Source organism: Manis pentadactyla, chromosome 11 (genome assembly GCF_030020395.1).
Source record: "Manis pentadactyla isolate mManPen7 chromosome 11, mManPen7.hap1, whole genome shotgun sequence".
NCBI lineage: Eukaryota > Metazoa > Chordata > Mammalia > Pholidota > Manidae > Manis > Manis pentadactyla.
The window spans coordinates 26286774-26310844 of NC_080029.1; the positions used below are offsets into that span (position 1 = coordinate 26286774).

The 24071-nt window shown below is 40.4% G+C and overlaps 1 protein-coding gene across 18 annotated transcripts in view; it reads right to left on the bottom strand.

The window, feature by feature from the left end:
• TTLL5 (tubulin tyrosine ligase like 5) overlaps positions 1-24071 on the bottom strand; it is a 277550-nt gene that overhangs the window by 12630 nt on the left and 240849 nt on the right. For 14 of the 18 annotated variants that reach the window (XM_036913100.2, XM_036913097.2, XM_057488298.1 and 11 more), the window contains one exon: positions 21852-21970. The exons of 1 other annotated variant lie outside the window; for it this stretch is intronic. In XM_036913100.2, the coding sequence (XP_036768995.2) occupies positions 21852-21970 (119 nt within the window). Of the gene's footprint in view, positions 1-2327; positions 3424-5938; positions 6152-21851; positions 21971-24071 lie in introns of those variants that run through there. 3 more of the 18 variants (XR_008992440.1, XM_057488294.1, XM_057488296.1) reach the window with 3 other exon arrangements.

Sequence of the window (24071 nt, forward strand, 5' to 3'; positions counted from 1 at the left end):
GTGATATCTCTGGCTTGTATTACTTTAACACAGCAAATAAAAATATTTTTAAACACTGTGATTGACACTTGCCAACGTGAAACACACTAGGAGAGGCACCTAGCAATGGAGAACTGCTGGGAGAACAGCAGATTCCCATTCCATGCTCACTCTGAGGCCTGAGTTCCTTGAGAGGAATGGTGAACAGACTTTCCTAAACCTCCTAAAATCATTGTTTCTTTCACTTTTTTTTGAAGAGTGGAGGACTTTGTTTTGCATCTGTTGCTTGTTTCCTTTGCTACACTGTTTTAAGCGCAGAGAACACATTTTACAAATCTTCACATAACCTAAGTGCCCAGCATTTTGCCATGCAAGTATTTATATGGGGCTTCTTGGTAAATATTCAACTGGCTGATGTGGGAAATGATCTATAGTAGTGTTTCCCATAGCTAGCGAAAGACTTCCAACTAATAGTACAAACTATACTTCTGCACACAGCAAAGGGCCTGGTGTGTTACGGGGCAATCCATGCTCCAGACGAGTGCTCCTGCCATGCACCTGCTGTATGACAGTAAGAGATGCAAATTGTCAATGAGATCATCTGACTCATGGCTTTTCCAGTTCAGAAAACACAGAGAATTCATCATGACATGCATGCCAATAAAGAAGGCCCAGACCTCAAACAACATGCACATATAACGAGTTATTTTTCTCCCTCCAAGATGATAAGAGAAATAAAATTAGAAACTTAATTTATAGCAGTTACCTAAACCAAAGACTTTACGAATTATGCTTCTTTGATTTGTCTCTAAGGCCTTTCCAACTGATCAGGGTGGCCCTGGTAGAATCTTCTGGCAACATTCTGGTTTGATAAGAGAGTGAATGAATCAATTTATTTATATTCTGAGTGACATGAGGAGAAAGGACAGCTGGGGAGTGAGGGCCAACCTGCCGGCCCCTCACCTTTCTGGGCACAGCTCCAGTATGTAGGAATGAGCACCACAGCCACAAGAGCATCAGATCCATTTCATGAAACCCTGTCTGGGTGACACAAAGGCGCCGGGCACAGCTGCAAGGGCTTGTTCAGAGCAAAAGCAGCCCCTTTCGAACTCTGAAATGCAGCCACATGGGAGAAGGGAGCTGGCTGACCACAGCAGCACCAGGGAGCTCTCCTACCTTCCCAGAAGTCTTTCTCAATTTCTAATGAACAAACATAGGCCCTTAGTTCAACTCTTAGATGCTAAGACCAGCAAGGGCTCAAGTGTCCGTCTATGTGGGAGATTTACTTTCCACTTGCAAATGAGTGTTGAATAGTTTTCATAAAGTGCTATGTTAAGGAATTCTACTGCAAAGAACTAAAGTCACATATATATTAAGCTTAATTCTTCTATGAAAAATGTACGTAACTCATTTCTTGAAGTATATATAACTTATAAACCAATAAAAACCATGTTTTCCTTATTCTGGTTCATTTTCTTATTACAACAAAGCAGTAAGATGGGCATGATAAAATTACATCACGGAATAGAATGATATAAATCTATTTGAACAACTTTTAAATGTTGCTCGTTGAAAAGTATTTCTTTTTGTAACTACACTTATATAGTACTGTAAATGTAGACCATTTAATGTTAGTAGAGAGGTTTTTTTCTTTTTTTGCATAGGGATACTTAATAACTTTTCTTTTATGAAAAATTAAAAATTTAAAAGCTGATCTAAATAAAATTTCTTGGGATCTATTTCTATGATCTATCTGGTTTTGAGGCATAATCTAAACATATCTGATTATATGTATGTTTAATACATGTTTATATATAAGATGTATATATAAAGTGTGTGTACATGCTTATACATAAAGTCTAGATTTATAAAATACATCACTAAATCATTAACAGGAAACTAATTTCACAAAACGTTTCTTTACTGTCTTAAAAGGATTATTTTCTTTCTAGAGAGTTCTAGTAATGAGTGGTAGAGTACACAGGCTGTGGGCTTAAACCTGTTTTCTGCTATTTTTTAGCCTTCTTTGAGATTTAATAATAATGACTACTGGTTTCTGACTGTAGGACAGATACATACTCACTGTAGAAAAATCTTTGGTGGGATGTAAGAATCAATTTTTATATAGTTTTGAGTTCAAAAGAACTGATATATGAAGGGGTTTTGTCTATTATAGAATGATCATATTTAGCCTGATAAAAATTCAGTCTTGTTCCTCCTAGAGTAGATGCAACATTAATTCAAAAAGGGCACTGGATACCAGTTCTTTGCCTAAAGATCAAGAGAACAGCTGACTTTCAGTTACTTGAGGAAGGAAAATGAAGGGACCCCAGACCAAGGACTTTAAAATTTCTGTTTTACTGCAACACACAGTAAAAAATGCACCTTATATGTACACACACATAAATATCTTTATGACTTAAACAAAAGTGTCATGAAATGTATGTTCTTACTTTTATTACAGATGGACCTTGGTATTTTTCTTTCTATTCCATTCTGTTCCATTCTGGGGATGGGAGGGAAGGGGGAGAAATGACAGTCATGACCGGTGGTGTGCTAGTAAATGTTTGACGACTGGTTCTCTGTGGTAAAACAAACAAAGGCCCCAACTTTGTGCTGCTGGCTGACTTCCATCACAGCCGAGCTCCGTGACCCGTATGCAGGTACTGAAGGCGGAGCTGGGAAGGGCCATGCACCACTGGCTCTTGTGAGCCTGGCTGTGACCCGCTAACTGATTTGAAGATCCACTGTTAGGTCACGACCCACAGCTTAACAAACAGTGTTCTAGACTACAGACAATCAACTACTTAGTAGTTCACAGGAGGGCGAGAGGGGTGAGTAGATATTGCTCCCTGGAGGTAGTGAATGAGAACGAGGTGCTGCCTGGGTACCAGCAGGGAGCACCTCATGCCCACTCTGCCTTGGGCATCTCTCAACTACTCTGCCTTCAGCTTTTCAAAACTGATTGTTTGGTGGTACCTAGCAGTAACCTTAAGAAAACCACAATCTCTCAGAGCTTCAGTTTCTTTCTTGTTATATAGGAGTAACAAGTGAATACTTCACTGGACAGTTGAAAGGACCAAATGAGATAATCCACGTGAGGCATTCTGAAAATTATACAGGACTCTGTAGGGCAGTATTCATATGAAATGATTCAATTTAACAAAATCTTATTCACACGCAATTAAAAAATATCATCTGTGTTAACATCAGAGCTCACTGATCATTTCCAATCCTCTTGACTCTCTCCTCTGTGGGGCTCTGAGATTCTGAAATATCCAGGTGCCTCTCAAGGCTGTTCCTTGGCCTGCTCTGCTGGTTCCTTTTCCTCCTTTGCACTTTGCTGCTCTTAGTCTTCCCCTCAGAGCATCTGTCCATGCACAGCTTTAACAGGTGGCTCTATGAAGATGACTGCTAATACCTACATCTGGCTCTGATTTCTCCCTGGATTTTGAGAAGACTTTTCTGAGTTTAATGTTCAGTCATCACATCAAATTTGATTTTTAAAATACAGACAATATTATCTGTCTCACCCACAATACTAGGTGCAATAATTCTGTTAATGACATATGTATATCTCAGTTTACCAGGGTTTAAAGAACTTACGACCACCTCAAACATTAGGGTGGCTACTATCAAAAAGAGAAAATGACAAATGTTGGTGAGGATTCAGAGAAAGGGAACCCTTGTGCACTGCTGGAATGTAAAATGGTGCAGCCACTATGGAAAATAGTATGATGGTTCCTCAAAAGATAAGACATAGAGTTACCATACAACTCAGCAGCTCTCCTTCTGTGTATATACCCAAAAGAACCGAGAGCAGACTTGAACGGATATCTGTACACCCTGTTCACTGCATCATTATTCACAATAGTCAAAAGGTGGAAGCAACTCAAGTATCCATCGACAGATGCATGGATAAACAAAATGTGGTATAGACATACAATGCATATTACAGCCTTATAGGAAGGAAATTCTGACACATGCTCCAACATGGATGAGCCCTGAAGACATTATGCGGAAGTAAAATAAGCCAGTCACAAAAAGACACTAGATGATTCCACTTGTATGCTATACCTAGAATAGAGACAAATTCAGAGAGACAGAAAGGAGAATGCTCCTCGCCAGGAAGTGGCTGAGGGCAGAATGGGAAATTAGTGTTTAATGGGTACAGAGTTTCAGTTTTGCATGATGAAAAAGGTTCTGAAGATGGATGGTGGGGTGGTTGCACAACAATGTAGATGTACTTAATCCATTGAATGATACACTTAAAAATGACTAAAATGGTAAATTTTGTGATAAGTTTATTTTGCCACAATTTTAAAAAAGGTATTCAATAATAGTAGACATTGATCTATCACTTACTCTGCTCCAGGTACTCTATCAAGTATTTACTGCATGTATTGACTTATTTAACCCAATATTTGCATAGATGCTAAAAAGCTAAGGGTGGAAAAGTAGGGGAAATCCATTGTTTTTGTCTGTCAAGGATCCCTTCTTATCTGCTGTGGTTTCAGCTCCTTTTACTTCTGCTGGGAAACTGCTCCCCACCTGCTCTATTCCAATCAGGTGATTATGGCCAGACTACAAATGTTAGTTAGTCCCATACCCTCTTGATCATAGAAGTTAGCAGGTGATTCAGATTTGACCGAAGTCCCCATCCCTTTGGCCACAGCAATTGCCTTAATAGGTGGTCATAGCATCCAAGCCAAGCCAATCATAACTTGGAATTTATATATATAACACAGAAAGAGGAACACTCTCTATTCTGTGGTCACTAAACTGAAAAGAATAAAGCTGGAGCTGCTCAAACTACACCCCTTAATCTGATCTTGCTACGTGGAAAAAAACATATAAATAAGGGAAGAGCGGGGTTAATGAAGCTGTAAAGAGAAATGAAGAGAGATAAAGATAGGAGAAAGAACATGAGGCAGAGAGGGATGGAGAGAAAGAAAGATCTGATCCCACTTGGATGGATCCAACTTAATTCTCTCTAGCCATGTGAGTTAACAGATGCATCCTTTTTCTTAGGTGCCTGAGTTGGGACTTGTTAGTGCAACCAAATGTATTCTGGATCCCACCAATGGAGACTCAGACATCAGAGTCACTGAATGAAGGTGAAAGCTGAAGTTCTGAAGACGAAAAAAATAATCAACCCAGAGAGAAAAAAACGACAGAGGAGAAAAATCCCAGGGCAGAACTGACCCAATGTACCCCTCAGAAGCAGGGCCACCCTGATCTTTTCTGAAGCAAAGTGTTAGTCAAGTATTTGGTAGAAAATTAATCTTGAAACTGTGTCCTCTCTACTTTCTAAGAAGAACCAGAAGAAGGAACATCAAGTCTCAGCTAAAAAATGAGGAAGAAACATTCCTCGTGTGATTATTGAAATGATTAAGTGAAAAAAATTTCCCGTAAAAATGACAACACCCGGGGTACAGCAGGCGCTCCACAGAGAGCTGCCATGACTGTCATGATTTTTCAAACAATGACAAAAAGAAGAGAGAACTGGAAAACTCAAATTATCCTGTGAGAGAATACAGCATGAATGCAAAGGCTTTATGTAGTAAATTTCGCTACTTCAAGGTCTTTCTCTTTAAGATCTGTGTTTCCATTTTGGTTTCACAAATTAAAGAAGAAAATCAAATACAAAAGGGTATAGAGTTAAAAGCATCTTTTTTGGCCCAGACCCGTTTACTGGTTGGTTTGTGAGAGTGTGTGTGTGTCTTTCTCAGGACAAACTATGCATATATAAACTTAGATTCCTTCTTGCCTTTTTATATAAAAGGGATCATAGCCTACAGTGGGTTTTTAAATCTTTTACTTGAAATATTATCTCAGAAATTGTTCCATACTAACATAAACTTCTATTTCAGGAGGACTCTTTTAAGTAATCCATAGAAATATTACTGAAATTCTAAGGCACCTTTTTAGTGTGGGTCATCTTGTGAAATCCTCTTACCATCTCTCTCTGGTTTCACAGCTTTTTGATAGGAAAACTGAAATGGGCCCAGTCTGTCATCTTGTTATCATGCAACCAGGAGATAACAGGAAACAGCTTCTTCCTCTCTCAAAACAAAGGGCCACCCGAGGGGGAGTTCCGATGAAGCAGAGGCCAAATTATTGGAACTTAGTATCTGGAGATGTTGTTATAAGCAAGAGGTCTTAGAGTGCCCTGAAAGGTAAAGGGAGAATTGAACCTCCTATTAGCATCATTTAAAAAATCAAAAAGAGGGCTAGGAGTGAAAAGAAGATGAACTTTGGTTGGGAATAAGGACAGCTTTCCATATAGACTCTGATCATTAGACAGGCACAAGACAGTTAAGCTAACAATGCTAATTTTAGAGGCTAAAGCTATTGGAAACAGAGTGTATGGACTGAGGAATCAGGTATCAGCTCGCTATCACCACAAGGCAGATGTCTTCTGGATCCTTTGAACTAAGGCTTGGGTTCAACTATCATACATCCTTCTTTTTAAGGTTCTTTCTATTAGTTCTTGAAAGGCTCTTGAATATGTCTGTTACTTTACATTTACCTTCCAAACTAATCCATACAGCCCACTAATCATTTTTATTAGTCTTCCCTGGATTTTCTAAAATGTACCGTCGCACTGGGTATTATGGCTCATTGCATGTCCATCTCTAACCTACTATCTTTCATCCCTCTTTTTATCTGTTAACAATAAAAGAATGATTAGAGCAGTTTCTGTCAACCTTTTATGACCTATGCTCCATCAGTCAAGATTTTTCAGTTTTATTTTCTGTAGTTTGTTTTATGAAAACTATAAGTTTCTTCTCACTTTCCAAACATAAAATTGTATAATAGTTTGACTATGCTTTTATTTTTAAACCTTAGCTCTCTCCCATGCCCTTTACCCTCACCTACTCTTGAGATGCGTCCAAGGTGAGGATCACTGTATAAGAAATAGACCTAAGGATTCATTGCACCATTTCTCTTCAGTTTTATCCAAAAATCCTGGTCCTAAATGTTAAAATTTTTTATCTTCCAGATCAGAATAGTCTTGGCTTCACAGAATGGTATTATGGTCTGTAGATTTTATCAGTCAGGGTACCCATGTATGTGATAAGGTTGAATTTTATCATGTAAAAATCGCCAGTTTGTTCGTCTCTTATTAAAAACAGAACTAAACTAGTGTGGCAGGCAGCCTTTAAATGGCCTCCTGTAATTCCTGCCTCCTGGTATCCATGCCCTTATGTGATCTGCTCCCTTTGAGTATGGAATGGACTTATTGACTCACTTCTAACAAAGAAAACACAGCAAGAGGTATGGGACATCACTTTCAAGATCAAGGTATAAAAAGACTGTGGCTTCTGCCTCGGATGTTCTCTCACTCTGTTGAGTATTGCTCGCCGGGGGGAGTCAGCTGCCATGTTGTGAGGCAGCTCTTAGTTTGCTAGGGCTGCCATAACAAAACACCACAGACCGGGTGGCTTAAACAACAGAAATTTACTCTCTGTTCAAGGTGTCAACAGGTTTGGTTCCTTCTGAGGCCACGTTACTTGGTTTGCAGATGGCCACCTTCTCCTTGGGTCCTCACAGAGTCTTTCCTCTGTGTGAGTGCGTCCCTGGCATCTCTGTGGGCCCAAATTTCCTCTTCTTATAAGGACACAGTCAGATTGGATTAGAGCCCATTCAAACTGCCTCCTTTTAACTTAATCACTGCCTTAAAGGCCCTACCTTCAAATACAGCCACACTCTGAGGTACCAAAGGTTAAGATGTTGACATGTGAATTCAGGAGGGTACATTCCGCCCAGAACAGCAGGCCTTTGGAGAAGCCCAAGTGGAAAAAATTCACCAACGACCATGTGAGTAGGTTTGGAGACAGGTCCCCAAGTGGGGCTCCAGATGAGGCCACAGCTCCCAGCTGGCAGCTTGCCTACAACTTTGTGAAGAGACCTTGTGACAGAGGTACCCAGCTGAGCTAGAACACCTGACCCACAGAAATTGTGAGATAACAAATGTTTGCTGGTTTAAGTCATAAGTTTTGGGGTAAAATGTGTTATGCAGTGATAAATAATACAACCAATAACCTCATGTACCAACAAAGAGAAATCTGTATTAACTGGAATGCTTGGGCAAAGTATATTGTGGCAACTTGAACTCTTTTGTCAATTAGGGTTAAAGACACATTTTTCTTTGCTTCAAGCCCTGCTGCAAATGAATCAGTGTACTTTTCTGCCAAAAATAATGAAGTATTTGATGACTAAAGATTAAGACTGCTCTAGGTGTCACTTGATAGTAAAAAACTATCAATATTTTCATGTGGAATATCATCTCCTCTAGTTTTCACAGCAACTCCATGAAGAAGACATAGCAGGTGCTGAGCAACCACCTGACAGACAGCAAACCTTCAAAAAATATTTCCAAATGAAGGTACTTCCATTTTACAGATAGCAAAATTGAGAGTAAAGAAGTTAACTAACTTGTTCAAGATTGCAGTAACTGAGTGGCAGGTGTGATAATAGAATCCAAGTCTACGATTTTTCCTTCTGTATCATGTCACCTTGTATATTTGTTGTTTGCATCTTCCTTCCTTGAAGTTATGAGTCAAAATGTTTAAAAAAATAGAAATCGTTGTCAATAGGTGTCTTCCAGATACTCTTTCCATCAGAGTCCTGGCCAATTATCTCTAATAAATTTGGATGCCTTTGGAAATGGTAATTGATGCTAATTATTCAGCAGAAGCACTAGAAAATCTGTTTAATCATAGGAATGCATATACACATTGCAAAAATCTTTCAAGTGCTCTGCTCCACCCCCTATGCTCTTCCTCCCCAGCTGAAGATATTTTTTAAAGTTTGTATTTTCATAGGAAAGGGTAATTGTGAATTTTTTTTCTAATAAAAATTTAGCTTGAGTGATTTCTGTAACCTGTTGACTGGGCCTTTAAAAATTGATGTCCCAGGAGCCTATAAAACTAAATAAGGAAGGAGACCTCACTGCTTTGAGAATTCTAAAGGTCTGGCCTACAGCTCTCTGGGATCAAGAGGTGGAGTTAACCTCTCATATCCTAGTAATGGTTATTATCAACTATGAATTATCCAGGTTGTAGAGTGTGTGGAAAATAAGATTTCACATTAGTTTTTTATAAACCAATCTATATAAATACCCATTTAGTTTATTAGTGCATTCAATTACCAAGAAAATATCTCAGACTCCAAGTCTGAACTTTCGTTTTTATGGAATGTACAAATAAAAATACGAGTATATATAGTATAGATTTTTTTTAAAGGTGGAATATTCTTCTTCTACAATTTGCTAATAAATTTATAGTGTTAAAAGAAAAGTTGCATTTGACCATCTCCAAAATTGCCTCTTTTGTTTTCAGATGGTAGATCCTGGAGGCAAGAGGAAGGAAAAACAATTACAGTATTACACATACCTATTATTGGTATATGACTCAGCTAAGAAAAATGATCTGTTTTTAAAAAAAGCATCTTAACACATTTCTAAATGTACTATAAAACATTTTAATGAGTGATTATTTTCCATGACCAGAGCTCTTCTCTCAGAGGGTGGTCATACGATGTTTATTCATGGTGATGAGGTCATTGGTTATCTGTTTCCACCAATATTATGAAAATGACTGTGAATTATGATGGGTATGGGAAGTAATATCTATTATCACTTTCTCATCACTCAAACCTTGTTTTGTTCAGTCCCAGTCAGAACTTAGCTTCTCTGCCCTGGACTGCTATGGCTTCCTGCCCAAGGAGAAGATAGGTTTTTAGCTGGGAGTGGGATCAGGGGTGGTGAGGGCATCAAAAATCACAGTTTAAAAGGACATATTCTACCACCAGAGAAGGTGATCCGGCAGGCCTGAGAAGAGGTCTTGAACTGTGTTTCTTTGATAAAAGGTGATTTTTAATACACTCCCACAGTTATGAATCACTGAGGAAAAATCTAACAATGTTAAGGAATTCTAGAAACAACACCATGAGTTCATCAATGATTAAAAATATACTGAATATTTGTTTATTATCCTTTTTTTACTGGCATTCAAGATGCTAATATAAATAAATAACTGACACTTTATTTTACATTTTCCCCTCAGTGGGGGCTGTGTTAGGATGAATGAAAAGTAGATATAAGCAAACAGCTACATTCTGAAAATGGTCAATTCATAAAGTAGAGGCAATACACCCTAATATGTTACTGAGTCAATTACAGAAGATTTTTGTATGTAAACCTCCATCTTTTTAACAGTGAGCAGGAGATGTAACATCTTTAGCTTATTAAAGATAGGTACTCTATTATATCCCCCTTTTGTCCCCATGTTAAGTTTCTGAGTGAATGAAAGAACGGTCCCTGAGCAGCTGGGAGTGGGTTGCAAAAATGGCAGTTTCTGTTTCCCCCAGGAAGTCCAGGGGAGAGAAAGTACAGAAGTATTCATTCAAATACCTGTGATGCACAGGATATGAACATTGTGTAGTTGATCTTAACACTGTCCAGAGACTTATTTGGTGAATGTTAAATTGTATAATAGCAATAGAAAGTGGTATTTTATCCTGTTTACTTATTGAATACCTATTGTATGCCCCACCCTGTGAAAAGCATTGGTGATAAAGAAGTGAATGACATAATTTCTAATCCCTCTGGGAGTTTACAGTCTAGTGGTAGAGGCCAATAAGTAAAATAACACACTTTATCAAGTTCTGTTACAGAGGAAGGCAAAGGTTACTATAGGAGTTGATAGGAAAGAATGGAGGTGGGTACTCTGGTCAGTGAAGTATTTTGGAAGACATGACAAGATCTGGGGATGGAAGGAAGCACGCACCAGAGCTAGCCAAGGGCAGACGGGATTTCTGTGAAGAGGAAACATGTAAATTTGAGATGGTGTGGCAAGCAGTTTACATGACTGGAATTTAAAGATACGTGTTTGGAGGAGTGATGGAAAATATCAGCAGACTATAAAGAGCTCTGGCTACCCAATTAAGGAGTCTATACAGGGAACTTTTGAGGACTTTTTAGCAGGGAAGTATCACAATTATAATTGTTTTTGAAAGGACACTTAAAGAGCAGTATGGAGAATAAAGGCAGGATGAGACGGAGGATGAAGAGATCCGCATGGAAAACACTGTAGTAATTCAAATGAAAAGTGCTTTGTGACTGAATTAATGCAGTGGAAATGAATGACACTGGACATCAGAGAAGTATTTAAAGGGAAGGGTATAATAACTGATAATTAGATGTGGGGTGTGGGGACTAGCTATAAAGATTCTTAGGTTTCTGGTTTCCCTTTGGATGGAGGTGAAGAGGAAGGGACAGGAGGAGGGGTGCGTCTGCGAGGATGATGAGCTCAGTTTCAGATGTGCTGGGCTGGAGATGAACACGAGACATTCAGGAGAGATGCCTACTGGTGGCCGGGGTTTACAGATCCAGAGAGAAGTCTGGCTGGGGAAAGGACTGCTATGTACATGGTTTATGTACATGGCACCTCTGGAATTGTGCAGTGCACAACTAATCTGTCGAGACATATATAACAGCCCTGGCTAAAGGAACAGGTTTGGAATTGGCACAGGTCAAATATGGAGGTCAGCGGAAACTACAGGAGAGGACCAAAGACGGGATTCGAGAGGCTCCCAAGGAAATGCACAAGTAAGCAAAGGATGAAGAGATTTTTATTATAAAAGACATGAAGAAGATGCTGTCAGAAAGGTGAGAAAGGGTAAAGCCAACATTACTAAAAACTCAATATATTATTAAAGACCAACCCTTTAAACATGGGGATGATATTTCTCTGATTGGTTAAGTAAACTATCTTACTTATTTCTTACAAAATTTATTATTAGCCATGCTTTTTAAGGGTATTCGGATTCTCTGGCTAAGGCTGATCTTACTCAGTGGCTAATTCTGGCCTCATTATTTATACCAGGTACTGCCACTTTATCAAGGTACTAAAGTTACTGTCTTTGCCTCATCTTATTTTCACAATTTTCCCCCTCATATTTCTCCCATTTAACCTCTGATCTAGTTGTTCCTTGAATTTTCTGTTTCCTATTTTACTTCCATGGCTGCCTTGAATTCCTTATTCTTTGCATCTTCTCAGTAGATACTTAATTAATAGTATATACTAACATTTCTCAAAATATGAGTTTGTAACCATTCTTTTGCCTCACTCTAAAATATGGAATTCTATTTTACCTTGTATGTAAGTTTGTTCTTTGAATTAAGGTTAGGGATCTTGTGATTTGTTTGTTATTCCTTGGGTGCACCTAATAGTTGCTGAACATAATTAATTAATTCACAGAAAATTCCCACCACATCCCCCAAAGGCCGTATGAGAGCACTGAATACCTGAAAGATGGAAGTGGAAAACAGAAGTTACAGAAAACTTTTTCAAAACTCTAATTGCAAGCCTGTGTTGGTCTGAATAATTGCTTTGACTCTTATGTACAGTTTTTAAAACCACAAGTCACCTTGCCACATATAAAATTATTTTTCTTTTTCCTATGAATGAGACTTGAAAGTTGAAAAGTTACTTTAAATTGAAGTTGGTAAATGCGGCATGTAACAGATTATAGATTTGCAGCATTTTGGAGTTGAATTTCATTTCTCACAGTGTCACGATGGCAATCAGCAATACGGGAAAAAGACTTCCAGTTCAGATAAATCTGAGAAATGCTGGATGAAAACAAGTTTCTTTATTGAAAAAGACTCCTCAGAGCCTGTAATATACCTATATATACTCTGATTCTTTAATGGCATATCATAAATGGAATTTCTCAAACTTATTTGACTGTGAAGACTTGTATTTTGCAGAACACATTTTGGGAAACGTTGCCCAAATTTTACAGAGGGCCCTGAGCCCAAAGAGGTTTGGTGACTTGCCCAGGATCACACACAGAGCCGCACAGCTGAGAGGAGAGCCGGGTGCTCTGATTGTCAAATCGGGTCCTCGTCCCGTGCTGCCACTGCTGGTACGCTACGTACTTTTCTTCCTAAATGCTTCATGGAGAGCACAGCACAAAATTGACCTACTGACCCACAGAAATTCTGACTTCCAAGACTTAGAGGTTCCCTCCTTCTGTAGCAATGAGAAGATGATCTTTCTGGGAGTCTGTCAGCTGCTCTGTGGCCATGAAGTCAACGTGGGCGCGGGGAGGGTACATAGGAGGAGGAGCTCTCTGGGATGCTTTAGGATGCTTAAAAGAAAAATGGATTTATGCCGAGGATAATTCCTGGAACAGATGTGAAACCAAATACTTCATATCACAATCCTGCCCCCACCCTTTCTGAAAGGGAAATGAAATAGCAGGATTAACCTGCTCTTCATCAGATCATGCTTTGTTTCTTTCAAAAATCCCATGACCGGGGCAGATCCCATTTCCTGCTACTCCCCTTCCTACAGCAATGAGGGGAGAGCCCGGGATGGGAGAAAAGGCGTTCCTTACACTCTGCAAGGACCAGGGCCACAGGAGTGACGGACAGAGGCACGCATGACAGTGACTAACACCAGCTGTACTTCTCTGTCCACAGGCCGTTAGGAAGTATGCTTTTGTAAATGTAATGAACATCTTAGGACCCTAATAAATTTGTCAATTTGGAGAGAGAAATTAAGATTAGTATAATTCTAGGGCTCTGTGAAAAGTGACATTTTATGGGGTGGGGTGGGGCATAAAATTCAGTTTGTGAAAGAGATGGATGAAGTTTTAAATAAACTGTAACATCTGACAAGCAGAAATGCAATGTATGATACAATAATCACAAAGCCAGTTGTGTCATGCTTTAAAGTGACTTAATAATTCAAGTGTCAGAGAATAAACTCTTCTATCTGAGCCAAAAGGACTCGGGGTTTCTCACTGTCCGCACTTAGCAATGAAATGTTCTCCCAGTGACCCTGGCAGCTAGGCAGCAACTCAGGGGGTGTCAGCAGCAGTTCCCTTCTTTTCAGGACAGGGTTGACTGGAAAGTGTATTAGCTCAGTGATCTCTGGATCTCTGGTGCCCCATGGTAATGAACATCAAGAGCATCCGCCCAGCCAGAGCCTGGGTCACCTAAGGTGTCTCTAAGAATCACCTTTCAAAGCCCCAGAACACTTGTTCAATCATATCACAAGTGGGCAACAGAGCAGTGTGAAGGGAGGGGTGCCTGTGGACAGCAGAATTAAAGGGATTAACAATGGGAGAGAAGCAATTGGAGGCGTGGTTAGTCCCATTCTCAGCTGCTCTGTCTTGGATTTGAAGCATGAGGTGAAGCTTAAGGCTCTGAAACTATAGTCAAGGCCCTCCTTGCCCTGTGCTGACTAAAGCAACAGAAATACCCTGGAGTCTGACACCTTTCCAAACGGGGACAAAAGCAAGTGAGGCCAGGCCCAGGGACAGCTGCTGTTCCCAGGCACACCACCTTACTTGGAAACTTAGAAAGCCAGAGGCAAAGCTGTGCCCAGGCATCTTTCTGCCCAGAACCTTACGGCAGGCCTCGCACAAAGGAGGCAGTCAAATATTTGTTGAATTAATGAACAGGAGGCACTGTAAGTATTTATTAAAGATTGTGGCTATCTAAGAAATAAAACAGTTTAACTGCTTACACTGAGGGCTTTTTGTTTTGTTTTTTTATTTTGCAGATATTAACTGTTAACATTATTAAGGTTTGAGATGTTTCACACACTAGTAAAATTCACACATTTAAGGTGTATAGCTCAGTGGTCTTTAGTGTAACCATCACTACAATCTAATTTTAGAACATTTTCATTATGCCCAACAGAAACCTTAGGCCTATTAGCAGTCACTCCACAGTCTCCCTTCCCCTACCCTAGCCCTGGGCAATCAGTAATCTACTTTCTGACTCTGAATTTGCCTATTCCAGATAGTTCACATAAACAGAATCATGCACTCTGTGGTCTTTGGTGACTGGCTTTACTCACTTGCACTTCCAAGGTTCATCCATATTGCAGTTTATGTCAGTGCATCATTCTTTTTTGTGGCTGAATAATATTCTGTTGTAGGTATATATCACATTTTGTTTATCTGTTCATTATCTGACAGACATTTAGGTTGTTTCTACATTTTGGCTATTGAGTAATGCTGCTATGAATATTCATGTTCAGCTTTTAGGTAGACATATGTCTTCATTTCCCCTGGATATACACTTAGGAGTAGAATTTCTGGCTCAGATAAACTCTATTTTTAGCTGTTTGAGAAACAGCTAAACTCTTTTTTCCAAAGCAGTTGTACCACTTTCCATTCCCACCAGCAATGTGTTAACAATCCAGTTTCTTCACGTTCTCACCAACAATTGTGTTACCTGCCATTTGATCCCAGTCATCTAATGGGTATGAAGTGGCATCTCACTGTGGTTTTTGATGTGCATTTCCCTAATCTCTAACGATGCGTCTTTTCAGGTGCTTATTGGCCATTTGTATTCCTTCCTTGGAGAAATATCTATTCAAATCCTTTGCTCATTTAAAAAATTGGGTTATCTGTCTTTGTATTGTCAAGCTATAAGAGATGTGTACATATTCTGGATATAAATATCTTGCCAGCTATGTTTGACACTTTTTTCCATTCTATGGGTTGTCTTTACACTTTCTTAATGGTGCCTTTTGAAGCACATGTTTTTTTTTAAATTAAATTATCATTGACATACAGTCTTATGAAGGTTTCACATGAGCAACATTGTAGTTTCAATATTCACCCATATTATTAAGTCTCCCCACCCCAATGCAATCACTGTCCATCAGCACAGTAAGATGCTATAGAGTTATTAATGTGTTTTCTCTGAGCTGTATTGCCTTCCCTGTGACCTACCTATATTGTATGTGTTAATTATAGTACCCCTTAGTCCCCTTCTCTCTCTCCCCACCCACCCTCCCTAACCCCTTCCCTTTGGTAACTGCTAGTCCCTTCCTGGAAGTCTGTGAGTCTGAAGCACACAGTTTTTTCATTTTGATGAATCTAAACTATTTAATTTTTATTGTTGCTTGTGCCTTGTGGTGTCATATCTGAGAAATTATTGCCAATGTCAAGAACATGAAGATTTACTGCTATGTTTTCTCCTAGAAATTTTCTAAATCAGCCCTTACATTTAGATCTTTTACGAATTTTGAGTTAGTTTTTGTCTACAGTATGAGGTAGGGGTTCAACTTCATTCTTTTGCATATGGATAACAAAGTGTTCTAGCACCACCAGTCTCTTCAACCACAAGTTGAAAAGACTATTCTTTCCTCGCTGAATTGTCTTGGAACCTTTGTTGGAAAGCAGATGTATGGATTTACTTTTGGACTCTTATATTCTACAGATCTATCCTATGCCATACTGTCTTGATTACTGTAGCTTTGTATTCACTGTTAGTTTAAAATCCTCTGCCTCTTTACTACCAGGCTCCAGCTCGATTCTTTTTGGAGAATCTCAGCAAAATCTGAGCATAAGGGAGCTTTTCTTTAAATGAAACAGGAGTCATTAATATTCTCTCTGTTTTTAAAGTAGCTGTATAGGGAACAAAATCTTAGGAAGACAACAAACATGAACATAATTTAGTATTGTAATAAAATTAAACTTACAAGAAAAGTTAATTGGCATAATTTGAGTATACATAATCACTCTGGTGCAGGATAATCAGGAGCAAATTGTGAATAATTCATGTAAATGAGTGATACACCATAAATTTATATTATACTAGAGCAAATTTATCATTTTGATTAACAAACACATTTATAGGGATTTTTCTCTATGACTCATTTTTTCCATCTTTCTCACTTATAATGAATGACCTTTCTTATAGGAAAATGAGGACTTCATGTGTTTCTGAAACCTCCAGGTAACAGGTACCCCCACCCCCATGTACTAAAAACTAGGTCTGGGGCAAATGAGGATCAAGGAATGGCATTTCTATTTTCAGCAGTCAAGAAGCTGGTGGAGAGGGGCTGCAAAAAAGGTGATAGACTCCGTTCAACAGGGCAGGAGACTCTGGGAAGGAAGCCTGTTGTAAAAGAAACTGATGGATACTTCTCAACATCCATTCTTCCCTTCTTCCTCAATAAGAGAACCTCAATTTGCTTGGGGAGGCAATGTGTCCAGCCAAGAGACTACCTCTCCAAATTCCTTTGTTGCTAGGGAGAAGTGGGCATGGGATCCAGGCCTGGCCAGTGAGGTTATTAGTTGGAACTACTAGGCTTCCAAGAAAGCTTTTTTTAAAATGGACAGAATTAGCTGGCATCTGTCTTTTGCCCTACCCCCTACATCCCTTTCTTGCCTGGAACATGGACACAATGCCAGGAGGACAGGAATCACCTTATGACCAAAAAAATAAAAGCCAATGCTTTGGGGTTAGATGAGCAGAAGAGAGGAGCCTAGCTCTTTGGTTATGTTCTGAAGAGCTGCACCAGCCCTGACTTCCTGTTGCCAAACTTCTTGACCTGTTAACAAAAATAAATCCTTTACTTATGTTTTGAGTTTCTTTCCTGCAGGGAACACTCTCCTTGCTAATCCATGGGTGATTCCCAACCCCTGCCCCACACCCCTTCAGATCTACCCTCTACTGAGAGGTCCCAGCTTTCTTGCTTCATCCCCATCTAAGTTGCCTCTGCCAATGTGAACTGCTGCTCCTTCAGAGCTGTCTTCAGGAGGTGTGGGAAAGATGATCTCCATCCACCACCCACCCATGGGAGCGAAGGCAGGAGGCCCGCTTGATCCTCATCCTCCCTCTTCTCAGGTCTGGCTCCATCCAAAAAAGAAATGATAAATGGTTGGATTACAGGCAAGCCACCTCACCCACATATGCTCCCACACTGCTAGGAATCCCCTGCTGAGCAATTAGCGATAACACCAGGCACTTCGGGGAAGTACAGGCTGGAGGGCCGGGTCACCAGCCACTTAGGTCCATTAGGAGAGGAAGCTGGAAAAATGGAATCACCCTGAGGAACCTAGAGTTTTGACATGACGAGACAGTTCAGGTTCTGGAATAAAGCTGCCTGGGTTAGAATTTCAGCTCCACCAAAATTGACTGTGTGGCTTGGACAAGTCACTTAACTTCTCTCAGCCTTGTTTCCTCATATGTAATACAGACAACAAAGCCACCTACTTTTGTAGGGCTAGAGAAGATAAAATATGACAAATACACAGAGCTTGGCATGGTCCCTGGCATATGCCAAGTGCTCAATAAAATTATTTTTATTACTACAGTCACTAATCGCAAGGGTTTTGCAGTCAAATCTGGGTTCAAATGTGGCTTCACCACCTGTCAGTTATGTGAACTGGGGCATTTCCTAGTTAGTGCACCTTAGTTTTCTCTTCTCTAGGTGAGGGGGAAAATTGCTAACTCACTCAACCCCAAGTCTCAATGGCAGGCCTGCTCTGCACCAAGTGTTATGCTCGACCCTGAGCATACAAAGAGGGATATCACAGACACAGCCTTTTTTTTTCACTCCCCACCTCCACTGCTGCTTCGAGGCATCTCTGGGAATTTCACCTAAGGGCACTACCAAGTCCTCTCCCCAGGCAGCCCATATCCAATAAGGAAGCAATATTGAATATGTATAAAAACTGTCTCCCAGCCCCCTCACCAAAGCTCACAACTCTGAAAGGCCATCCCAGTTTCATAGCTCCCTGTGGGGCCAATTGAGGTCTTTCTTGTCACTACTTTCCAGGAGGCGTGTGTGCTTCTGTAATATCACCGTAATTTGAGAAAGGGGCCAGTGCACTTCCCTTGTCTCTTTATAACAAAGTAGTAATTGTTAACAATTGAAGAATCACCACTCCTCTTGGGAGAGTGCCAGCTCAGCAAGAGACAATATCAATTTTCAGATGTTATCTTTCTCAGTAGTCCATTTCTTAATCCATTTCAGAAAGAGAGTTTCAGAAATAGGTTTTCTTTGAGGCAAATGAACCCCCTTTGAATAGGTTCTTAGAAATATCCCCCTACTTGCCCTCAAACTAAAAGCCAGCTTGTTTCCTCCCCCACTTCCAACCAGGTTGTTCAGCCATGCCTGAGTTTTGTTTCTGAATGTAGAAACAGTTACTAAATGAAATGAAAGAGGCCTCCGGACAGGAAAGCACGAAATTTCAAAGGCTGACAGTCAGACAATTTTGCCATGTAGAGGGATCCACATCCTTCTTGTGTGGCTGCAGCCAGACTGAGGCTAGTGAAACACACACTGCTCAAACATCACTTGTGTAGTACAGCCTACAGCAAAGTGCTGTGACCAGTTGCTTACAACTTGGTGATATAAGCCGAATTGATTTAGATGCTTTCCTGGCTCCTTGTACTGCAAATTAAAAGTATTCTTCCTACTGATCCTTGTCCTAAGAAAGCACATGGTGGGTATGGTGTGGGGAAGTCAGTGCGGCCACAGGAGGAAATGACAGCGAGACTTGGCTGGAAGATGATTATACTCCAGGTCCCAGAGAGGGGCACACGACATGCCACACATGATCACAGGGGAAAACACCAGTGTGGTCAGGAGACAGAAGACAGGAGCGAGGGGAAAGGCTAGGCCAGAGCTTTATTCAGGGTTTTCTTGAGGAAGGCAAGGCAGGTCAGGGTAAATGATTTAGGACTGGTTAGTTCTAATTCTGGGGGCTCTGGGCTGTAGTGGTAGCCTCTAGGTGCCTTGTATCTGGTCCTGGAGTGAGTCAGGGCATGGGAAATGTTGGATACTTAGAGGTGGTTGGGGATATAAACTTGGGATTGGTTGGTTTTCTATGAAAGGCAGGCTCACGGGCAAGTTGCTATTATCTTTAGGAATAACCCAGCCCTGGGAGGGGCGGTTCTTAAGGCCTCCAAATGCCAAAGCATCGAGAATACAGAAAATACACTTAGTGGGTCCTATGACGAATAGATGCTAAATAGATTATAGAGAATCTAAGAAGACATGGAACAATGTTATAGATTTAAATATGGTCCTTTCCTGGGGCAGCATATTGGTGGTGAAGGTTTTTAGTCCCCAGTATTTTCAGTGCAGCTCCTTCATTCATTGGTATGGACCACTGATGTTTTCTCAGTCTCATATAACATGTATGTATGCAAACTCACCTCACATCCTCTAATCTAACCTGACTGCCTAAACCTACATATGAAGCGGTTTTAGGACTGTTACAACTGGTGATGACTGTGGTTGAAGGCATCTCTGTCCAGGCAGTGATTCCCTCCACACTGTATCCACAACAGGAAGAAAGCATGCATCCAGGTAATGGGTTGTGGGCTCTGGGGTTCTGCCTCCTCACTCTGTAAACTACCTGATTCCCCTGCTCAAGGAGAGGCAGCCCACTGCCAGCTGCCAGCTGTCAGGCTGCCCAGTCCGCCTCTGGAGCTTTCCAGCAGCTTTGCCTCACTGGTGGGAGATGAGATTTTGAGAGCCTCTGATCCGCTCTCAGAATCGTTGGAGCGCATACGCACCTGGAATGTGGTCTCACCATGTCAGCTAATCACAAAGCACAGCATCGTGCATCCCGAGCTAATGTGCAGCTCAGGCTCAACGGGGCTGTGTTTGCAACAAAGATTTAAGTGTTGAGAGATGGGGCTCTTTCCCAGAGCTTCTCGGCTGATGATCCTATTTTGCCATGTAATGTTCTGGGTGGATTGTAAAGAATACTAATGAAATAGGTTCAAGGAAAGTGATATTACAACTGTGGCTGGTCCAAGTCTCACAGTCTGGAAATGGATGGACATTAGTTCTCTTTGGCAGACCATCAGTTTGGTTTGGAGCTTGATGTCACATTTATTCTTTTGGCTGCCAGTCTCCTGTAGGAAATATTGACCTTTTTACTTTAATTTTCTCTATTTTATTAGTTGTTCATCATTGGATAGGCTGCTTAGTATCAGAATTCAAGGACCACTGGCTATGTACCCCTAACAGAACTCTGGTGGGCTCCAGTGCCTCTGGTGCATTTTGGTAGATGACCAGGCCATGGATTTCGTGTTCCCTTCTCTCTTCTCATTCCTTGCTGTAAGGAGTTTAGATGGGCTGGGGAGAGATATTTGAAGCTTTCTGATCCAACATAAATGAATCCTGTGGTGGGTAAATAATTTTCCTCCCTCCTTTGCTCTCCTGGGGTATTTTGATGAATAATGCTTCTCAAATAAGTTGATAAATATTCCCTTAGAGGTAAGAAGAGTATTAAGCTCCTAGCAGGTGTGCCACTAATGCTTTCGTGTATAGGGTAGAGCAAACAGGAATCATCAAAAGTTGCGGTTTCATAGAATTTTTCTGGAAAACTTTGAAGGCCATAGCTGGGAACAAAACACTGTGGGTCAGTGCTGGTGAAGTGTGGGTACAGCCTCAGAAGATAAAATCAGGCCAGTCCTTCAAGGAAGGAGCTTTTTTTTGGATGGGTAGTAGGTGCGACTTAACAGTTTGTTTTGCTTTCAATTCTAGCATATGCTTATCTTAACTCAGGAAAAACCATGGTTAATTAGTCTCACTTGTTCCCTCCCTGTCTCCCATTGTCTGAAAGTCCAGTTCACAAACTACCCAACTCTAGTTTTAAGAGCTTTCTTTTGTAAGAAATATCTTTAATAATATTCATTCCCTTTAGAGGTTAATGTAAATTTGACCTTCAAATATCATGTTCTCCAATATAGTCTGTTACACGTTATCTGTGATAACTTAATTATGGCTTTAGTCTATTTCTTTGATTGGCCTCGATGTCCCCATATTTTTAAACAAAAGCCTCCATGATAATAAGGAAATTTCTTACCGCCACAGCGCCACCTACTGGTAGGCCATTACAGAAGCAAGCTAGTGGTAGCTTAACTTGGACCCCCCGTTTTGGAAAGTCCTTTGGAGCTTTGGTTTTATAAGATGACAATTTCTTTGTCATTTTGAGAAACTATCACTTCTCCTGGTAGCTATTAAGTCTCCTGCTGTTACATAAAGTCAGCAAGTTATAATAAAAAAATATGCTCTTACTCTTACTCTTACTGTTACCTTAACCGACTTTGATTTTCTCTGTCCTATAACTGTAGCAAGGGCTCCAGATTGTGTGGGCAAGGGTTTGGATCTGGCGAAAATGACTCGGGGAGCTTCCAAAGATCCTGAAAAATGTAAAAAAGAATCCCCACTTAACACTTCACTTGATCTTGGCTGAAAGGACAATAGGTCAAATGAAAAACTAAGTTTTAGGGGATCATCATTCTCCCAGATGCTGATGCCCCATTTCCTGCTAAATATGAAATCCATGCTCTCACTTCTGCTTTTTAATAGTGTAAAAGTGGGTAATCAACCCAAATTCTTATTCCCTGGCTCTAGGGAGAGACCATTTTGAGACCAATGAAGTGCATAAGACACTAGGGCAAGCATCTAAAGAGCTTTATTTTTTATTATTAATCTATTATTACTACAGATCCAGCCGGGATCTCTAACAGTTGTACATAATGCATGGTGAAAAGAATGAGGATCTGACAGTGAAAATAGGTCATTCCATTGAGAGCTGCCAGGCAAATGATATCACTTGTTTTTTTTTAACTAAAAAGTTAAAGTGACTAGATTCTTGGGGTTTAAACTCCCCTGGGTTTACTTTTTATTAAAGTAAGTTCTCTGTGTCACTGAGAGACAGTGAAGTGGGCATGCAGAGTCACACTGATATGCTACTGCCCCATGCCCATGCAAAAAGCAGAAAGCTAAAGTGTGTTCCACTCAGGCCCCAAATAATATTTAACATGGGCATTGCTTCTTACTTCTTGTAAATGAAACCCAGTGTTGGGGTTCAAATGGTGGTGGGCCCTCCCATGAACTCTGGACCAATAAGAGATTAAAAAAAAAAAATGTGGGTGGGGATGGCTGGGTAGAGGCTGGGCTCCAGGACCAGAAAGGCTTAGGCAAAGCTAAGGAGCAAAGATGAGGGCAGCTGGTATGTCCTCACACCCTCTACAAATGGTAGTTTGCACTATCAGATCAGCACAGGAGAAATGCCAGGTATCTAATCGGCTGCTCTCTGCTATTTCGGTTCACCATTACTACTTCAGAATGCAAGTAGAACATCACAGTTATAAAGAAGGAAGGCCAAAGGCCCTCACTACAGCTTCCTTCTCAAATCTCCAAATTTGCTGACTCTACACCCTCCCTTCCATAGCAAACTCAGAATACATAGCATGAGGTGGGGAAGTCAAGGAAGAGTAACATTCACAGAGCATTCCAGGCAGTCTGCTAGGAGCTTTCACATCCATGGCCTCATTTAATGCTCATCATAAAAACAATGTCACTAGGCCATCATCAGTGGGAAAAAACTGAGTTGTTTTTCAACAGTGCCCTGAGGCTGAACCACTATCTTATTCAGACTGCTTGATGAACAAAGTCACATGGCTCTAAGGCCAGGTTGGCTGTACTTGAGAAGGGTGAAGGGGTCAGGAAAAAGATGTGCAATATTCATGGACTCAATAATATCATGTTTAACCAACTGAGTTAACTGGAGCAGACAGGGGCTATACTCCTTTCAAAGTCAGTTTAGTAATTCCTATATAGGCACAAACCTCCCAACTCTCAGTGACTGAAAACTTTCTGATGCATGTGGACTGTTTGAAGAAAAATGTTTCTAACAGCGACCTTCTCCCTTTTATAGGACACCCTTCTGAACCCTTAGAATGACTCCTTTAAATCTATGTGTAATACAGGAAAACACATGATTTGTAGTTGAAACACCAAAGTGCCAGGTGGTTGTTTACTAGCTGTATAACTATCTACCAGGGTTACTGTTATACTGAAGGTAAAATGTTCATTGGGTAGTATGGAAAATGCCTAAGACTATATTATGCTCACCAGTGCTTAACATCAGAACACCAGGCAAGTCACAAATTCAAGAATAGAAACAAATTCAAGGCAGTCTAGAGGCCCAGAGTCATTTGGAGACAAAGGCAGTGAGTAGCAGTCTGTCTAATAAGGTCACGTTTATCTTAACATAGAAGCAGGAGAAAAAGATATCAGAAGCCAGAGAGACGTACAAATTATTCTCTTTGCTCTGTGGTTTTATGCTGATACCAAATTCAGTGCAGCTGTTAAAAAACCTTCTAAGTAACTTTGTTAGTAAACAGTAATTCATAATCGAGATGCTGAAAAGGATGACCCGCCTGGCCCCTCAAATGTCCAGCTTCCTCGGCCAGACAACACACAGAGTTCAATTCCATGCTTAGTAAACTTCTG